This window comes from Dermacentor variabilis, chromosome 5 (assembly GCF_050947875.1).
Source record: "Dermacentor variabilis isolate Ectoservices chromosome 5, ASM5094787v1, whole genome shotgun sequence".
In the NCBI taxonomy this organism is placed as follows: domain Eukaryota; kingdom Metazoa; phylum Arthropoda; class Arachnida; order Ixodida; family Ixodidae; genus Dermacentor; species Dermacentor variabilis.
In genome coordinates this window covers 122043188-122064762 of record NC_134572.1, presented here as the reverse complement: position 1 = coordinate 122064762, position 21575 = coordinate 122043188, and the positions used below count along the sequence as shown (strand labels likewise).

Genomic DNA, 21575 nt, shown 5'->3' with positions numbered 1-21575 from the left:
AAATTAGGCATTTTTATTTATCGTAGAGTTGAGTCGGGGGAGGGGAGCAATTTATATCAAGGGTTACAATTGTGATTTGTCATAGGAAATTTTTAAAAAATAGGCACCACTAAAAACGCCATATATATCCACAATTTGTTGAAGAAATTCAGTACGGATTCAAGGGTTCAAAGTCACTGCATTGGAAAACTTGGTAACCAAAAGAAAAACGTTCTAAGATACTAAAGCAGCTAACATACGCTAACATTTTGTGTGGCAACTTAAGTACACGAAATATACAAATTAAATAAAGCACTGTAAATATTTCAGCATGATCAAGGTTCGAGACAAAGAAGCACTCGAACACAATATATCAAAATTTGCGACCTTATTTCGTAACAAATAACTTTCGACTTTACACATAAATGAATAAAAAAATGAAGATGACTTAAGCGCACATAGAAGAATATTCCAAAGTTTAAAAAAACCAACATCCTATGTTTCCTTACTTAGTGTGGTGCGAAAGTAAAAAGGAAACTGCTATGAAATGCAAACCTTGCGCTATTGGAATTAACAAGTGCATTAGAGCTCATGAATTTGTGCGAAAGCTGTTTGGTTACTAATACAAAAATAAAATAAAAAAGTGACTCGCCAACCCTGCCCTGCGAAAGTGGAGGCCCTGCGAAGCTGTTGCAAAACCATCACCACAGTGGCTGAGGGAGGTGTGCAATATTTTATTGATGGTTCATACGCTTGTTTTGAGCTCGGTTCCCGGAGGTACACGAAAAATGTCGTCCAATCAGAGGCTAACAGGATCACTGTAAAAATATAGTAAATAGCATCAACAATGCGATAATGCATGGTAATTACCCCTTTTTTCCTTTGACTTGGGATAAAATGACTGGTCACCTACTGGATGTGATTTAGGATTCTACTTTTGCTCTCTCCTTAGCGTAACAGACTTTAACATATCGAAGCTCGAACTTGCGCAAGGAAAGCAAAACGAGCAACCGAACATGACATCCAAGTTGCCGCGCGAGCAAGAGATTTGTCAAATAAAAAAAAGCATTATCTTACGCTGTCACGACCGATCCGCGATCAAGCAAGTGGAAAAGATTAAAGTTTTAGGCTTCCGCATAGCATCGGGAGGTACCAACCTGAATGCCATTCAACACATTTCAAACAAGACGGACCAAGTCATCAGGTTACTAAAGAGAATCAGCAACAGACACAGACGCCTGGGTAAAGACAGCGCTCTAAGGCTAGTGCATGCCTTCGCTCTCTGTCACTTCACCTACGTGGCAGGTCTATTTAAATGGTCGCAGGCCGAGCTGAACAAGCTAAATACTATATTCAGAAAGTTAGTGAAGGCTACCCTAGGTATACCCATCAGCACCTCGAACGTGAAGCTCATGAACCTAGGCGTGCACAATACGATAGAAGAGATGGCAGAACCGCAACAGATGTCGCAGCAGGAAAGACGGACGAGAACGCGAGCGGGCAGGCTTATACTCAAAGCGATAGGGACGGACCCAAATAGATCGATGAACCCGAAGGAATCCGAGGTAGAATTGAGCGCGAACCTTAGAGACGCGATCAGAACCACACCCCTCCCGAGAAATATGCACCCGGAACACAATGTTAGCAGGAGAAAAGCGAGAGCGAAAGCTTTGTTGAAAGAAATTGAACAGCTAGGACAACAGGCGGCCCTTGTAGACGCTGCCTGGGGCAAAGGCAAAGAGGCCTACACCGCCGTGGTGGTCGACAGCCGGGGCGAGGTACGGGACGCTGTCACCATCTTCACTAAGGATTCCACGGTGGCGGAGCAAGCCGCGATTGCTCTAGCCATCAGGAACCGCAAATGGTCTTTCATCTATAGCGATTCCAAAGCAGCAATAAAGAGCTTTGACAAAGGCTATGTAGCTGGGACTGCGGCTAAAATTATCGACAAGGTCGAAACTATCAAAACTGAAATCCGATGGTTTCCTGCACATATGGGACAAGTGGACGAGACTCGGCCCAACCTCAACGAGGTGACGAACGACCTGGCACGAGGACTTGCTTGCCGTGCCGGTCAGAACCGAACCGACGCCCACTACCATTCCGGGGAGCATAAAGATCACTTACTAACTTACAACGACATCACTAAATATTACTACTTAGGGCGTAGGCAATTCCCTCTGCCACACGTAAAATTGAACAGGGCTCAGGCAGTCACGCTACGTTTACTGCAAACCTGGACGTACCCCACTCCGTATTTCATAAATAAAATTCACCCCGAAAGAGAAATTAGGAAAGAATGTAACGTGTGCGATGGCATCATTGACATCAGACACATGCCGGCGGGCTGTCCCGCGACTCTCGCCGACCCCGAAGAAAGATGGCTTTACTGGCACAAGTTGATAACAAGCTCTTCATATAAAGATCAGCTACGGGCTGTCCAGAGGGTCCACGATGACGCCATAAGGTTCGGCCTGGCGGTGCCGACGTGGACGCGGCCCGCCTCGGTCTGAAAAGACCGGGCTTCAGGACACTAATAAAGTTTTGTGAATGAATCTTCGTCTGCTTGGAAGTGTCAAATATGAATGCTATTTTTCACCGAAAGCATCCAACGTAATCTCTTCTACGCATGCTATTCGATGTTTACATAAGTTTTCGTTGCCGGAAATCTTGTACCAACCTCATTCTTATTCGATTGAAGTGTTTGAAAAAAATTAAGGTTTTGTCAATGTGTAATGGTGACCGCGGCTGCATTTCACTTAGCTAGGAAGAAAAGCTACACGTTTATGTAATTAGGCACTAGAAAGGCTCTCACTTAATTGCTCCTTTCGGAATAATTAAGAGCGCTATGAGTTGCTCAATATGAAGTTAGGACTAATCCCTAGAGGCAATGCGAGTGCCCTAATAACGTTCCTTCTACCAAAGCAACGCTACTGAATGGTTGTCTTCGCATCTTCGGAATTTCACTCTCTCAAGACATCCCTATCTATCTACAGTAAGAGCAGACGCCCATCTGTGAAGTCGATGGCACAAATAAGAAAATTTCCGCCCTTTCTGCCACAAATTTTGTTCTTCGCTTATTTGGCATTATAAGTTGTCAGACTCTTACCGCACTGTTTTAATTAATAATCAATAACGTGTATTCGAACAATGGATAGACAAGCTAAGTCCGTTAGGCAACTTCGTGACCCAGCGTCAACCGTTGGAGCTGCAAGTCTGTCTTTGCCTACTACAACACTAACGTTCGGGAAGAGAACATTTAACGATTCAACAAGCTAAATTTTGACTTTTGTTCCCCCTTATGGATTTGGGAAAGAAAAAGTGATTGAAAAAGGAGAAAAGTAAACGACGCGGGAAGTATATTTTGCGCTTTTGAATACTATTTTCTCGCGCTTTACACAAGAGTTGGCAAATAAAAAGCACATGATTTCCCTGTTCACTTATAGTGAACGCATAGATAGCAAAGGACAGTGCATACATTGTTATGCGCGGAAAATATTTGCCCTGTCTACGTTTAAAAGTTTGATAACGTGGCACGTGCACTATTCCCCGGCCTAGAGGATCAGACGAGAAAGAAACGCGAGAGTGAGTGTGCGATTTGCATATAGCCAACGGGCATTGACACGAGCTCGTAGTTTTCTCTTTGCTAAAAGCAATGAGAAAGTAAGTTTATTTGACGATAGGTTTATTGATGAGTAGGCCTGTCCTTGTCTCGCCCCATTATTTCTTTTTTTTCTTCCTCCCCTTCCAATTTTATCTCTGGTTAGACCAGAAAAACAATCGGATCTCGCGTTACGGAAGTGCACAAACAATATTTACTGGGAGAAGAATAAGGAATATTGCGTGCCTCACGAATAGATTGCAGTATATACATAATGAATATCAAGGAACTAAGAGTGAACAAATATGGCTTGTAAAAAGCGATGGAAGTGTTCACGCTGCTACGGAAACGCGGTGAGTGCGCGGGTGAGACTATCAAAACAGGAGCATTTTTGCGTATGGGGCAAGAAGTATGGAGGGCCAAAGAGCGCTAAGATAAATAATAGACACTACAAGCGCTTGTGGTGCCTATTCTTCTTCATAGTTTTTTTTTTTTCGCGTTATGGTCATCTTAGCAAGGATCCGTGCCAAGTGGCTCAATTGTCATCCGCGCTTGAATAAACACGCACTAACCTTCGTAGTAAATATCACATGGCCCTGCGTTCGCATAACTCCAAGAGTGGCCTGAAGACTTAAACGGTCGTGCAGATCACCTAGGGCGGTTTTGAAAACGTCTTCCATAAGCCCTTTAGGCTCCGTACTTGAAGCTAGAATTTAGCCAAAAATTTATGATTTATAGTGAATATAAAATGCATAATAAAAAGCAAATAATTGCTCAGTTTGATATGCAATAAATACAAGTAGTACTCCTCATTTACACCTGGAAACACCATGCCAGCAACATGTATCAAAAGCCTGTTTACCTCTGCGAAATAGTGTACAAGGAATCTTTGTTTTCCCAGAACAATAGGCGAGCCGGTACCATAGGTAACCTGAAATCATTTCATGAAAACGCTGACAACGGAAGTGTTGCTGTCGGTATTGTTTTACAGCGTAAACGGTTATGGGCTCATTCAAACAGCCATTTCGGTTGCATATCGTGTCCGCCACTGCCGTCGCCGGGGTCGAGTGTCCAGTGTCCGTCGCAGCCATCAGGCACGCTGCGTAGCGTCGATACGTGCTCGCTTTGCATTCCATTTACGTACTGTGGTGCGTATCAAGCCATACTTAACCATTTGATTCGCATGACAACACACCCTTTGAAATGAAGAAAAATGCCGCGTCTGTAGTGCGGCAAAGACAAAGACGAGAAGAAGACATATCGCCATTTAGAAGAAACATAGCGAACACAAAGTGACTAGAGCGCGTTATTCAGCAGTCCGTTCTTGTTACGGTCCCTACGTACTGAGTGCTTTGGGCCCTCTAGTTCAGGTCAACCGCAGGTCACCGCCGGGCAGTCAGTTTTGTTCGTTCTGGAAAAACGACGCAAAAAAGACTTCGCCGCGAAAACCTTCTAGTGCGCGCTGCTGAGAATGCGGCGCAACAGGTTCGTCGCGAGACATTCAAGTGCGTACTGCAGAAAATGTGACACCACAGCCTCGCTGCCAAGCCTCTCGAGTACGCGCTGCCGAAAATGCGGCTCAGCCGCTTCACCGCGAAGACCCTGAAGTGCGTGCTGCCGAAAATCGGGCACGACAGCTTCTACACGAGCAACCTCATGTGCACTCAGCCGAAGACGCGGCCGAACAACTTCGGCACGGAGACCTTCGTGTGCGTGCAGCAGAAAATGAGGTTTACACGCAGACCCTCACGAGCGAGCAGACGAAAATGAGGCCAGGGAACTTCGTCTTATATCTTAGCTGTCAACATAGACCTAGTGGACGGGCTGGTCAGTGGTGCGGATGGGGACATCACACACACTGACGTAGACAAATCCAGACTCGCAAACAAACTGTGCCTAAGGTTCGGCTTTGGTGCCACGGGAAGACTGGCACGGCTAAAGGTGACACCGTTGCGCAGTGTACTCTGGAGCGCGGTCCGTCCCCAGTGGGTACCGATTGAATACCGCCCGGTCACCACAACGTTGGACCGTAAGGTTGACGTCATATGTCGCCGCACGCAGTTTCCCGCAGTACAGACTAGTGCAATAACGATTCATGTATATCAGAGTGCCACATGTATTCGCGTTGTTTAAGATTACAACAAACGCCATCCCCAGGAATTTGTGTACGTGGCACTGAGTCGAGCCGCTTCACTTGATGACCTTTGCATCACAAACTCTGAAGTCGACTTCACGTTTTACCAAGCCACCGAAAGCCAAGATCAAACACTGCGTGACAAATTCCATAGACTCCAATAATATCGCCTTGATACAATCATGCAGCGTTCCTTTATGCTGCTCGATCAACCCCACCGATTTGCCATCTTCTCTGTCGACGTGCGTTCTCTGGCTGCACACGGGATCGACGTCATGCACGACTACATCTTAATGCGAGTGTTCCCACTCTCATGGTCGTCCGCATGACATCACCGGCTACAGGTGTGTCGTGTCAGCAAATAGAACCGTGCACCGGGCCTCGGGTGTGCCAATAGACGAACGAGGAAATGAGTGTGTGCCATTGAAAGTGTTAGGAGCACCGGACGTAGACTTTGCCGACTGTGTGCGCAGTGCTTAACTCAAATGGTAGTGTGGTTGCCTCTGTGTATGTGTCACCAGGTACTCGACATGGGAAGAGGGCCGACTACTTGGAACATACCTTCGTTCCTCAACACGATGTGGTACTAATTTTCACGGGCGATTTCAACGTAAACGCGATGGATCCGCACAACACCTGTTTCGTACATTGTGTGCAAGAAGACCTCGGCATGAAATTTGTGGCAAATACACAATGCTGCTCTTTGCGCACTGGTTCTTGTTTTGAGTTTGTATTTACAAACATGAAAGTTCCTTTATTGCCCCGCTACGTGTCCTTTACAGCCTACTTTTCCTACCCCAAAACACATCTGAGTGTGTTTCAATAAATGTATGCAAACCAAAACACGGCTATAAACATGCTTACTACTGGCAGTTACCGTGTTCAAACAGTTTACGACGGTCTCCTATGGAAACGTTCTTACATCTTACACCTTGACTGTGCTGCGTGTGCTGCGCAGGCCTCGGCTTTTTTATTTGATCCAATTGCCGATTTTTGTTTTCATAGTGAAACTAACATTCCTGAAAGAAGTGCCCGGGGAAGATTGCAGCTTCTTCATCACCGCGCTGATTGCAACTATCATTTGAAGCGACACAGCTAACTCTTGTTCTAGTACAACATATGGCTGACTAGACAAATTGAAAATAAAAAAAATTATCCAGACAGTTCGTCTTGACATATGAAAGCATGAAAAAAAAACCTGAACCGATAAAAGGAGAACGTAACCGAAGCGCTGAAATTTTCGCTTTCTTACGCAATCGCTGAAATGTTTCTCCGTATATAAAGGTAGAACATTTTGTTGCTCAAACCCAATCTTTGCGCAATCATACCGGTGACATTCGCGCTGTAGAATTTCAACATCTTCTAGGTAATAGCATCCCTGAGCACCTCGAAACGGTACTTCTTGTGGGAGGGTCGAGGCCCTGCATTTTTACGTAGAGTTCTTGGGCAACGAGTCAGTGGGCATTCCTTTGTAGAGATGTTACTAGAGGTCATGCTGAGGGGGCGTATATCGCTGAAGAATGCCTTCGAGTTTCTCATTGTGTTCGTAGTGTCTTTTCTCTCGAAGAAATAATTTCATCTGACAGTGTGCTTTCATGGAGTCTCTTTCTGATCATCTTTCATCCGTCCGTTTTTTATCGTTTGTTTTGTTTATTTATTCATTTGGCCTGTATGCTCATTGTCGCACCTAATAACATCTTTCTCTACCGAGTCTCTTCCCTTTCACTTGGCAGTGTAGCAGAATATGCAGGAGCTTATCTGACGCGGATGTCTGTACCGTTTTCAGGATAAATGACTGGTGTCTTTCAGTGTTTTCTTTTGGACTTGTAAATATGACTGCAGGCAATGCCAACTTTGCCTCACCCAGTACAACTACTCTTACGTTATAGATATTGACAAGTGTTTGCTAAAGAAGTTTTCAGCGCTGGTTTGAAATACGTAATATTTCTTGTAGAATGAAGTGTAATGGACTGTGATAGCGTCTTCAGCCGGTCTGACATTTGGCACATCTCGGTTGATACAGCGTTTGTATGTACTCTGCATCTGTAGGTTGAGACTGCAGTTTAGAAACCGTGTATTTGGGTCTTTGCAGACTCGTATACTGTCTACAGGCTATTTTATTCGGGTTGCAGGGTGAAGAATAAGCGTGGTGGTGATGGAGAAACTTTCCTATTCCTTTATTGTGTACACGAAGAGGTGACGTTATGCTTCAGTATGATGCGATGAACCGTTGTATTGAGCACGTGTCTGTGAATATGCCAAGTGGTACAGCAAGAAATACGTGCTTTAATATTCCCGAAGGGATCTCCCATTTCCTACTGCCGTCAGGCTATGTGAAGCAGCGAAGTTGCTACGGTTACTGCTCAAAACTGAAACATGCCTCTAAAGCGCGTTCACCGAGAATGATATAAGTAAAAGCTCTCTCGTTGTTGACGTTTTTAATGGAAACATATTATACTGTTGTGTTGTAACTCAGGCAGCTAACAGATCATCACGGGTGCATGATTGTCGCTTCAGTACTGTTTTACTCGGGCATGGTAACCAGTTTCACAATTCGCGATCGAGACATATGTACTCTTTCGCATCATTACCGGTCTCCTGCGTCGTAGAATTTCAGTGAGAGAAATCTGTTCTTGAACCTTCCGTGTGCAAGTGTGCAGAAAGAAAAAGCGAGGGACATTCCTCTTTAATAGTCGTTGTCGCATGACACCGCTTAAATCTTACTTGCATTTGATTTTCTTGTATCTTTACGTCACTGAATGATATTAAAATTGGGGTTCAGTGGAAACTTCAGGACAGCAAAATCTGCCGTTAGAAATGGTCAGCCTGGCGCTATCAATATAAAACAGGAAAAAACTAGATAAGTCTTCACGAATCAAAAAGTAACGATTGGTTGTGGTGAAGTAGTGCTTACTGGGGTGGTGAACATGATCGGTTTGTTTAGTATTCGGTCCCGACTTTTTATGCACCAACATGCAAGGACTGTGCAGAGGCGCGATATTGAAAAAGCAATGGACATTTCCTTAAGCAGCCATTCACACAAAAGAATCAAGTTACTGCTCATGTCTACCTCATTACACGCATTTGACATTGGTGTCACCTGGTTGTTCAAGATAACCCGCATATACTGAGGAACCTGATGAAGTCCTGAAATTTCTCTAAATCTTGTGAAGAGCTTAACAAAGTTATAGCCACTCACTCTCTTTGTGGGTAAGCGGAATATGTGTGCAGGCAAATTAAAATTAGTGTCGCATTACTCTGAATACGTGTGCTTCTGTGCGGCGTTCTTTTCTTTTGTGAACATGATTTTACTGCAAGAGGTGTCGCTTTTGTGAGAAGTAGCCACCTCCTAAGAACACCAGGAAAGATTGCCTATTGGGCATTGGTTCAATGCGCGTTAATTTAGGCTACGTCACTTCAGGTTTTCTGCAAGTGTTTCATTGCGAGTAATTGTTACATGAGCCTACGAATGTTCGTCGAATCATAGGGTATCGATTTTGCCCTAGCATGCAGCGAACTGAACACGTCATGGGCATATGTTCACAGGTATCTTTTTCTCGGTTATGCTATGCTACGAGTGAAATTAATTTGTTCCCAATTTACAAGGCGCCCCTTTTACAAAATTTCAGCTTTGAAAGGCAGGCCATGTATTTTGGGACCTAAATAATGTATCTAAAGATAGCCTCCTTCAGGACGATCAGAGCGTTTGTTATTTGAATAAGTATTTTACAACGTCATGTTCAACACCTAACCAAACCCATGATCTCTATTTGGACATTCTTCGGTAAGCAGCATATCATGTGTGGCCAATGCACAGGCTAGCAAAGCCTAAAGTCCCGCACAACTCACCTGCCAAGAGGAGCACGACGAACGGGAACACCAAAATCAGCTGGCACTTCATTGCCCGGCTATGTTTCCAGGGGGGCGTGACTATTCCTCCAAGCACTCGAGAAGAAGGGTCATCGCCACTTCCGTGTCCGGATCGGGACAGCGCATGCTTTGTATCTCATCCGGGGAGCTGGAAGTGACTTCACACTCCTACCAGACGTATTCCGTATCACCCAGGTATCGAACTGTTTCGTGTCGGAGGCAAGTCAGAGATGTAACCAGTGGAGCGTAGCGTAGTCGCAGCAGCAACCCATCATCACGAGCCAACGGCGCCCGCCGTGTAGTTGCCCTAGAGACAGAACTCCACCCGCGTGAGATGAAAGAAACGGGCGACGCATCTTCGACCGCAGTCTGGCGCTCACTCGTGTTCACCAGCCGGTCGCAGCTTCTTTTCAGAGCAGGCGAGGGCCCCACGCGGTCTCGCAAGCGGTGCGTGACGTCACAACCTCGCCGACTGGGCCCAGGTGCCCCCTCGCGGACCGCCTCGGAGCGCGAAGCCGCCGACGCTTGCGGTTCCTCGGGTCCCGTTGAGCGATTTCGCGGGTTGGGCGGACAAACTAGCGCCGCTCAATACGTCGTTGTCAGCGACCGTTCCCAGATGATTGCGGCGAAAGTGCGCTTTGCGCTCCCCTAACAACTCAGTCCAGCTTTTACTTCTCCGTTGTCAATGTAAGGACTATCGATTACGCTCATTTTAGGTTAACAATGTCCGTTCATTTTTCAGTTTGTGAAGGTCGGATTCAGTTTTCTAGTGCGCAACTGACTCCCTTATGTGTGCATTGCTGATATTGCTGAGGCGAGCACTTCGTTTTTCGTCTGGATCAATATATTTAAAGATTACAATAACCACGCAGCGCGGTGAGACTCTTAACTTAAACGGGAACCTTATGATTGCTAAGAGCAACGGCAAGGAATGAAACGTGATCATTATTGTGGGAGAGATTCGGCGGATCTAAGGCGTCGAACAGTGCGCACGGCTCAAGGATCTGTGAAAAGCATTTCAAAGTACACTTCCTCGGCAAATTTCGATCTTGGCATAGTCTTCTTTGACCAGGAGAACAATGCATAAGCAGTTTGTATTTTTAAAGTATGGTGAACGGTAGCGGTTTTCTCCATGAGAGCTTTTCGGTGAGACCTCACAGTCAGCATGCCATGAGCATTATTTCCCCTTCTCATAGTTCCCGAATACGATGTGTCGCCGTGTCCGTCATGTCCCGAAAAAGTAAATGCGTTCTTGAAAAGAAAGTATCAAACATTGGGAACTACTTGCACTAGAATCTGCCGCGAAGGAAGCAGTCATAGCATTTCCAATAATGTCGGTAATGTTGAAGCTGCTCCGACGAGTTATGCAGCCAGTAGGATTTTCCGATTCTACTGCAGATTAATAACCAATTATTCAATGTATTCATGTTTGTATCCAAGTTTCCAAAACAGCAGACATAGTGACATGTCGTCTAATGCACGTGTGAGCTTCCGGACTCCGTTGGTTCGACGTAAACAGGCAAAGAATTAGGCTTGTTACAAACACATGTACGGTCTTTTGGGTGGGATAGTCTTTTTGCGATGGCATGTACGTTAGCTAAGTATTTTTGTCTTCATCCATTGAAGCGTTAATAGCTTCGTGAAAGGAAGCAGCGAGAGTCCGCGGCCTTGTATTTGGCTTAGGCAGTAGCGGAAGCTTTTGCTAACGAGGCACATCCTATCACTACCACCTACAGGCGAAAATTACCTCGAGGCGGCTGTCCCGGGATTTTGGTGCTGTATCTTCTTAAAAGCGCTGCTGCGGTAGCTTAACGCTCCGAAGCAAAAGAGAGAAGCTCGCGCTAACGAGTGTCCCTATAATCCCTCTCCTAATCCACCAGAAATGTAGGCCTTGTGAAGGCCCCAGAATAGGCCTCGTCAAGCTTAAATGACTCTTAGAAAAACGCAAAGTTTCAGTTTGATTCACGATGTCTAGTTACTAGTGCAATAAAAGAAGGTGCGACTCGCTGGAAGCATAGCATAAGCACTCATTCGCAACTCAAATGGGTTATCTAAATATCCACATATGTGCACGTAGATTAAGTAGATCTCCGTGCGGATCAAGAGGACTAAGAATAGCAACACCTTATGATGAAAAAAAAAAGAAACGTATGGAACAGCGAAAGCAAGAAGAGATCGATTTACCTATAAAAAGCAGTATTCATATTATCGTTCCACAGATGAATGTCTCAAATAAATATCTACCATTTTGGTATATTACCGGAGGCCTCTGCAAATGTTGTTGTGAACTGACTGTTATATCCTTAAGCTATTTGTTTCATTAAAACCGTGCTCGAGCTGGACGTTCTGCACTGGAATGTAAGATGTGATTCCCCCATTAATTTCATCACCGCGTATTCTTTCTGCGACGTAGGTGTAATTTAGTTTTCCACGTACCAAGCATCTACAGAGACTTTCCTATTTCCTTGATCGGTAAATTTTGTGTTTGCGACAAATTTTTCTTTATACTGTACCCCAGAAGAGCTCGCGTGACAGGAGATTGCAGGCAACGCGACTGCTGAGTCGCTTTTTAATTTACTATGACATGGCATATGCGGAAACAATTAACGTTACTATAGTTTATGGAAAGCTTCCAAGTGCAATTCTCAACAATCAAACAATATCGGGAAATTGAAATATTACTGCCAGCACAGTACTTCATGTACACAGTACATGAAGTACTGTGCACAGTACACATCACTACACAACAAGAGGTAAAGTGGTTTCTCTCCCGTTATTAGGACATGAACTGTGCTATATCACAAAAACGACTTATTTCAATTCATGTAGGATGAAGGGCATTGACCAAAACGCCTCGCGTTGTGACCTACTTTATATTCAAACATTTACGGAATTCAGCATTTTGTTACCTTTATACAGAAACACAGAAGTACTTGTTTGTCGATGACGGCTTGGAACCACCTGTGCTAAATATATTACGTACACTTACCTCGCCGAAATTCCCCCAGTATGATTGTGGTCTTGCGAAAGAAACAAACGTAGCATCTTGTTCAACAATTACAAGAAGTCCCGCATCAGAATGTGAAGAAACAAGCTTAACCAAGGAGAACATAGGAGAAGATAATTGTTCTTATTCATTGAATAAAGAAATAATAAATTAATGGCAATAAAAGTGGATGAAAAAACAACTTGCCGCAGGTGGGGAACGATCCCACGTCTTCGCCTTACGCGTGCGATGCTCTAACCAAGTGAGCTGCCGCGGTGCCCTTTCCCCATCCACTTTCTGGTGTATTTATGTTTTGCTACTGGAACTAACCCTGGGAGTGTTAGCCAGCGCCACCACTCACAAACCTTGGAGGCGGCTGTGGAACATCCTTTCTGCCGCAGCCGTCACGAGTACGTGATCTTTCTGAGTGAAGGCAACTGGTCAATATACCCGAACATGCTACCTGAAGGCATCAATGTGAGTTGAGTGGTGGTGCTGGCTAACACTCCCCAGGTCGGTTCTAGTAGTCACACATAAATACCCAAAAAGGGGATAGGGAAAGAGCGCCGCGGTAGCTCAATCGATTAGAACATCGCACGCGTAATGCAAAGATGTGGGGTCGTTCCCCACCTGCGGAAAGGTGTCTTTTTTTTCATCCATTTTCAATGCTATTATTTATAATTTCTTTTAATTCAATTAGTAGGAACAAATAATTTACCCTATGTTGTCCTTGGTGTCTTTGTTTGTTGGCTTCTTGTGATACGCGTCAGAATATGTCACACGTTGAGATAAACCAATTCTAATGGCACCAAATGCACCAAGACGCAAGATGCAATGGCACCAAGAGATTGTCAGGCTTGTAACCAACGATGTCTATGCCAAAAAGCGCAATAAATGTATTGGAGGAACATCCTAAGCACAGCAGGCATCCTTCGGCATTATGAACGTATGAAAAAGGCATTTCGTTCTAAAAGTACTTTGTTTTTACTGCCACCATGTAGGTTATGTATCTTGTTTTTACCACCGTCTCTTTCAGAATATTTTTGTCGTTGTGTTCTTACGAGACTTTTGTGTTGACATCACTCAATGCGCATTAACTATTATTGTACAAATCATTCTGCAAATTCATTTGTAAGTGCACAAATTTAAACGTGTAACTGTACCAATAGTCGGTGCCATATTACGACGCCAGCATCTTTTAACAAACGCAAATAACGTACACTTGTTTTTTATTGTCTACTAAGTTAGAATATATTTATTTGGTTGCTTCTATACCGATGTTACATATACACTTCTGGAATGTAGTATGCTCTAGTATTTACTTATTTTGTACTGAAGTGGCCGCTCGTGGGATAACTGCCTGCGCTGGCCTACACTTTTGAACCACTGGAACATGTTTTATTGCGAACGGTTGTAGAGATATAAGCTTTCCCGAAAAATAAAGTTCTGCCTCATAATCAAATCCTCGCTTTGGCACCTGAAACCACGGAATTCAATTCAATTAAAATTTAAAAATATTTTGCTACCACGGATGCCGAGGTGATAATAAGCGACTCGCAGGCAGCGATACGCAACTACGCTAGCGGCCGGTTCTCCTGGGAAGCGGCCAGTATCCTCCAAATTCAACAGGGCGATATTTGCCGCAAAAATTACAGTTTCGTCGTATGGACCCCCGCCCACACGGACCCTCCGCTCCCGGGAAACGAGACGGCCCATGCCACGGCTCGAGGACTTACATGCCGAGCCGCGGCGCCCGCCGGCAATCCCGGCGTCTCGCCCACCGCGAGAGCGATGCGGGAGTGGACATGGGGAGATCGCATGACCAATTTCAGAAACATCACGCAACACCACAGATTGAACAGATGTAAATACCCACCACCGCACGCCAAACTAAACAAGAAAGAGGCGGTTGCCTGGAGGCAATTGCAGACACACACATATCCTAACCCGGCGATCCTTCACCTCTGCTACCCCGACATTTATCCGTCCGACGATTGTAAAGCGTGTGGAGCCAGAGCGACGTTGCAGCACATGCTGTGGCAATGCACCGGTAGCGAGTAGCAGGAGTGCCCGACGAGCGGGGTAAACACGGCAGTCTCGAACCGAGGGGCGCGTTGGGAGGCGGCCCTGCTCAGCCACGACCTCGCCGATCAACTGTGGGCCGTCCGGCACGCCGAGGAAGCCGCCCGAGTCCAAGGACTCGAGGCCGTCACCTAGGCTGGGGTGCTTATGGCCCTACCCCGTCCAAATCGCCGGACATTTGCAATAAAGTTTTCACTCACTGCATTATAAAGAAACAACGAAATGATTGATTTTACGAGGGTTCGTTCACAATACAAATTACGACCTCACTAAAACTTTCAGAAGCTCTAATTTATCAAGCAAGTTATTGTCGGGATCATTAGGTATCAAAATAACAGTACCTAGTTTCTACATTATACACGATTATGCGGTGTGATCATCTTTAAGATTTAGGGAATTTCCCAAAATTCTCGTCCTTGAGCGGGATTATCTGAAAAGGCACACATTGCCAGCACGAAAAACTGAAACACATATTCAAATAATTAATGAAATTTCACTCATTACCTCAATAATTACGGCACATATTGTAATTTACGAATTGTAGCCGGTGACCTTGCAAGACGCATCCACTTGAAATGAATTTCTTGGGGGCCGACAGTTTCGAGATATTTCCTAACGTGTGAGACAAACACGGGCGTTGCAGTTACTCTTGTGCTTGAATGCATAAAAGATCGTTTCGCCAAACAAGTAAGTGGAACAACAGTGTATTTTTACGGCAAGTTTGACGGTGCACATCTCCAAACTGGCGTCATTCTGGAAATTCATTCCAAGTCGATACGCGTCGCCTACCCGCAGGCTACGATTCGTTAACCGCTATATGGGCCATGAAGTAAATAATGCGGAAGATGATTAGTGAATTCTTGTGAGTTATCTTAATGTGTCCTTTGATTCGTCACGCAAGTAATATCCGCGTCTCTCAGTAATCCATTCCAAGTACTATAATAATGTTATCTGCCACAGACTATAGTTTTAAAAATTCCCTAAAACATAAAAATAATCGCCCTGTATACCAACGTCTAGTAACTGCACCCTTCGTTCATATGTTTGTGAACTTCTATACTCGCCCGCCGTGGTTGATTGGTGGCTGTGGTGTTGCGCTGCTAAACACGAGGTCGCGAGATCGAATTCCGGCCACGGCGGCACCATTTAGATGGGGGCGATATGCGAAAACGCCCATGTACTTAGACTTCAGTGCACGTTAAAGAACCCCAGGTAGTCCAAACTTCCGGAGTCCCCCACTACGGCCTGCCTCATAATGGTATCATCGTTTTGGCACGTAAAACTACATAATCTAATTTTTTGGGTTCTCAAATGAGGAAGTTTAGGACTATGTTGATCGCTGAATTGACAAGCAGATCGACGCAATGGGTCGAAGTCCTCTTCAATTTCAACAGACGCTCTTTTGCTATCACAAAATTGTGTACGATAAGAGGAAGCCACCATTAACGGAACGTAACGCGTACGTCAGTCAGATGCGCATCTAGGCCCCGATTCGTTATTGCGCCAGAAGCCACCGCGCCACTGTGATCACAGAAATCGGCAACTCGGTGCAACGCACGCAATAAGAATGGAAAATGAAATCGAACGTTGCGAAATGCTGGCCATACGGTCTGTAGTTGCTCATAAGAACAAGAGAGATTGTCTGGGAAATTAATTTATCGTTCGCGGAAGTTATCAGAGGCTACATCTGAGTTTCTACGTTTCCACGTGGCCTGACATATACAGTGAAGATGCATTTACGATTGCCACACTGCCAGACTTGCATTGGCTAATGACTCTGCCGGTTCGCTGACTTGACCGGAGAACGTTTTGCTTTTACGAACTAACTCTGATGCAAGAACTGCTTCGCCAAGAATGCCTCTTATGAACCCGGTGACGGTACGGCTGATGAGTTTCCGCTGCGCACCCAAGTTAATTGCCTTCATCTATGGCACACCGCGAGACAGCTGCCTCTGCTTTTCCGTTTCCGTGCGGGAAGGGCTTGGGGCAGTCGCCATATCAGGAAAGCAAGTCGGTGACCAGTGACAAAACCCTCATTGTACCGCACTCGTTTTGTGCAGGGCAAAAACTGTCGGCCTTGAGAGGGGCTATCGCTTCCGTTCCCAGGAGTCGCAGGAGTGGCATTTTGGCAGCGGCGACAGTCGCTGTGTACAGAGCTTTGTAGGGTTTTAAGTGACAACTGTGCCGGCCGTACTCTGCCAGAGTATTGAAATTCCCGCTCTTTGTTTGCGGGTTATCAAGAATAAAATCTTCTTGTGACGCACCGGTCATCAGCGAGGACCAGCGACATCGCGGCTGATCTGCGCCTCGAATCGGTGGCGTAGCGGCATGTACGCCGCTCCTCGCGTTTTGGCAGCGCTGACAGTGTAGGCAGCACGTCTGACCATTCCTCTTGTAGATTCGATGTTTACTTTACAAATGACATAGTTTACTTTATACACCAACATATTTGTTTCGTCTGCGTCAGGTGCCGATATTTTTAAGAAAGCTAATGTCGTTTTAGACAAATCAAGCACGCAAACATCTAGCAACCAATTAAGATAAATGCGAAAAAAGGAAAGAAAGGCTGTGATGTTTCATTCTATAGGTACGCATGTGTCTGTAAAAAGTAACCTCGTTTTTCGCTGCTCAGAGTGCTAGCATTTTTCAGTATCACTGCAATGGGATGACCATGCCAACACAACATTACAAACGTTAGGTTTAATAACGGGAATATTCAATCGAAACCGCTATTTAATTTGAAAGTCAGTAAAATTGTTGATTTTTATTCTCATGTTTGCTTCGTATCTATCCTAGGGTCATTTGGCTTCGGTAACTACTACAGAATCGAAGCTCTCCCACAAATTAAACGATTTTTGAAAATAATGGAGAATGTGCCAATTCTGCATCCAATTGCCAAGGTTCTTGAAAAATTTTAGAATGATTAGAGCACAAGATATGTATGAGTACAAACTGCTGAGTGAATATCGCCTGAATTAATGACCGTAATAATTCTATCTTCATGGGTTAGTAAATCTCCATCCGAAAGAAGTATCTTATAACACAATAGCAACAGAAATGTGGACTGTTCCGTATTGTAGCAGTGGTTATGAACAGCAAATGCTGCACAACGTCGGCGTTTACTAAATCACTATAAAAAAAAAATAAAATCGATATTTTTGAAGTAAAACGATCTCACTTGTACGCGTTCTTTCTAGCCTCAGATTGACGTCTAAGGCGCTCTTTGACTTGTATTCGTATATATTCCTAAATGCCACTTTTAGAATGCGTACTTTGTAACATTGTAACGAAGCATTGTGCTGATAGATGATGCTAATGTCTTGTATGCGAATGAACGACGCTCTGTGTACAGTAGTAACTAGCGATGGTGCTTAATGGGATCGTTTCTTCATAATCTAGGAGAATGGTGTTTATTGGGTGGTTTGCCGAAGTGTGTGACAATGTAAACAAAATGGTTATCCCTCTGCTGCAGTGCTTGTCAGTATAGGGGCGAATGTGTCCCTCAAGCCATCCTTCAATTACTTTTCCCATCGACTCCGATCACATTTTTTGTGATAAATAAATAAATAAATAAATAAATAAATAAATAAACCACACAATCAATGAGTGAATCTATCAGTCCTGCACAGAATGAAGCATCAGTGACCATGGCGACAAGAGCAAGGTTATGCCTACACGTGAGAGCCAACCATCGGAGCCGCGGGCAAAACCATGACTGCGCTCATTTCCTGAAGATCCTTCCGCAAGAATGCGCACACTGATTGGTTACTGCCGCGTGCGAGACCCTACTGGAGCGGTCTTCTGTTCAACAGAGGCTCCAGAAATAACCAATTTTTCAAAAAGAAAAAGATGTTTTAGTAAGAGTAGTAAGAAAGCTTATCCATCAAAAGGGCCGGCGAAGCCCTTGCCCTCGGCGGGTGGCGTCCTCAGTCCACGACGAAGTGCATCACGACGGTCTGCCGTGCCCTATATCCACCAGGGCCGCCTGGCCCTCATGGTTGGGGCTGGTTAGCCCGTCCTCACTGTTCAACGGTCGCTTCCTGTTTGGCCTGTACGTCTGTGATGTCGGGTTCCCGTATGACAGGGAACATGGTGTTGCGCCGCGTGCACTGCTAGCATTCCTTGTTGTAGCTCGTCGGGTATGTTCTGTTTTGTAAATATATTTACAGTTGTTCATCATGCATGCCTCACTTCGCGTGCACCGCCATCTGAAGGCCGCCACGTTTCTAAGAACAGCACTCAGCGAAAACACGTTCACAGGTCCTAGCAAGTCCTTGCGGGAAGAAAACAAAACATGGTTACCTGATTTCTCAACCAGCGTCGATGACGTCATAAGCTGAGACTGATGGGTGCTATAGGAACAACATCATCATCATCATCAGCCTGGTTACGCCCACTGCAGGGCAAAGGCCTCTCCCATACTTCTCCAACAACCCCAGTCATGTACAAATTGTGGCCATGCCGTCCCTGCAAACTTCTTAATCTCATCCGCCCACCTAACTTTCTGCCGCCCCCTGCTACGCTTCCCTTCCCTTGGGATCCAGTCCGTAACCCTTACTGACCATCGGTTATCTTCCCTTCTCATTACGTGTCCTGCCCATGCCCATTTCTTTTTCTTGATTTCAACTAAGATGTCATTAACTCGCGTATGTTCCCTCACCCAATCTGCTCTTTTCTTATCCCTTAACGTTACACCTATCATTCTTCTTTCCATAGCTCGTTGCGTCGTCCTCAATTTGAGTAGAACCCTTTTCGTAAGCCTCCAGGTTTCTGCCCCGTAGGTGAGTACTGGTAAGTGGTAAGACACAGCTATTATATACCTTTCTCTTGAGGGATAACAAGAACGTAACGAAGAGGTTTTCAAGTACGATCTTGGCGATAATTAGTATGTACGACTAGCGCCGTCGCATCATTCTTTGCTCGTTTCAAAGGCTTTTCAATTGACGCTTCCTCTGGTGGTGCTACACAACTTTGCCAGTCGAGCTATTTGGCGTTGACGCAGCGTTTTCTCCCGAAAGATTTATGGCTGGTTGTCATGAAGCACCGCTAAACAAGGTGCTACGTTAAAAAGGTGCTAGCTTAAAAATAAAAAAAAAAGTTAACCGAAAGTTCGAAGAATTTCTTGCCCATTTTTTCATCACGCTGCACAAGTTAATCTGCAACGGCACTTTACTAGTGGACAAAGATCTGTACATGTTTACTCACGCGTTCATACGTTTGCGAATCGCAATAAGCGTTTAAATTGCCTCGAGTCGCGAGCTCGCACGCATAAGCGAGAGCCAAGGTTCGTGCATCCAGAACTATATTTCTATAGTACTGGCGACTCGCAGTTTGTGTACATATATAATATATAGGACATACATGCAATTGCGCAAACAAAAATGGGCATCAATAACTATAGAATGTATACTCCAACTTAATGTGATGCTTGTGATGTGTATTCTAACAATTTTCTAGATAGCCCGTTAAACGTTTGACATGTGCTCTTGTTTATTTCGCGTGAATGATAGGTGATAAGCGACAAGTGCTACTTGAAGCCACGCCAATCCTAGCCAGTGACATTTGCTAGACGGCTGTAAGTTACCATATAGGCTACGCCTGCATTCACGGATATTGCGAACCCATCTCAAGAAGACCATCAATGTAACACTGCAACTTTGCTGTCAAAATGAGGTGAACCCACTTGCCGATCCACATCCTGTGACTTGGGTAAGTGGGTTTTCAAGGAGCAGGCGCTGCCATAGTTCAAGATGACGTAGTTTTGGTCCCATTCTGATATTAGAATTCTAAATGATCCTTAACTATAAACAGCTTCTGCGGTAAAAAAAAAGGGGGGGGGGCAACCGAAGGACTAAGAGAAGCTTCATAGGTGGGCGTAAGAAGACGCAGTTACTTAAAAGCAGTGAAGGTAAAGAGATGCGAGCAGTAAAGCTACAGCAGCCAAAACAATAACGTAAAACAGATACGTATTTGACATATCCACGTGCTTCAGCAATTCAGCAGTGCATGAGTTATTTTTTTATCCGTTTCGAAAAAATCAGTCCTGCGCGGAACACCCAGCGCAGCCACAGCCTAAGTTGGAGGAGCGGGTCCATAGGATTTCCATTTTCGGAAGCACGCAGAAGAGGGTCTTCGCGGCGAAGTCATTTCGTGTCGTTTTCACGAGGACGATATTAACTGTCCTCCAGGCGTCGACGGCGAGCTACGGCTTTTTCGCGCTCTGCGCAGCGGTCTTCAGAGCCCAACGTTGCCTCGTTGATGCGGTGCGCGTATTTCGACGATTAGCTTCTTCAGCAGCGGTTGGTACCTTGCGAGGATATGCCATCAAGTGCACCGAATAGTAAACACACGTATCGAGACTACGCGGCAGACATGTCACATCCCGAGACCCGTGGCGCGATACGATGCTGTCGATGATGATGATTGGAATCTACTTCGATATGGGGCGGTAACAAACAGTCCCGAGCCTGCTTGACCTAACCGAGTACAGCTATACACAACGTGCAACTGCTACATGGCGTGCCACCTGTTGTGATAATATGCAGTTGCAATGCAAAGTGAGCACGTATCGACGCTACGCAGCGGACATCGCGTGACAAGTGGCACGATACGATGCTAATGATGAGGATAACTATAATTATGATCATTTATTGGCATCCCCTTGGAAACGGGCCCGCGGCAAAGAGTCACCTCGCCTGTTTGATTTAATCAGGTACACCGTACATGTTTTTATTATAGCATATTTTATACATGTCCTGAATATTTTTCTTCCTCTTGACAATGCAACTATTTCTTGGGCAATACTTCATAATGGGTAGCAGCCGGAGGATAGCTTCGACGGACACTGCGTGGCGGCGGGGTAAAATGTTTAGGCACAAGATTCATAGGTTGTTGGCAACAACTTGTACCTGGGTGTATTGTGA

The 21575-nt window shown here is 45.1% G+C and overlaps 1 protein-coding gene across 1 annotated transcript in view; it reads right to left on the bottom strand.

The window, feature by feature from the left end:
• Positions 1-9971, bottom strand: part of LOC142583128 (uncharacterized) — a 50397-nt gene extending 40426 nt beyond the window's left edge. Inside the window, exon 1 of the mRNA XM_075693457.1 lies at positions 9564-9971. Within this exon, the coding sequence (XP_075549572.1) occupies positions 9564-9615 (52 nt within the window). The 5' untranslated portion in view covers positions 9616-9971. The remainder of the gene's footprint in view (positions 1-9563) is intronic.
• Positions 9972-21575: the final 11604 nt, after the last annotated feature.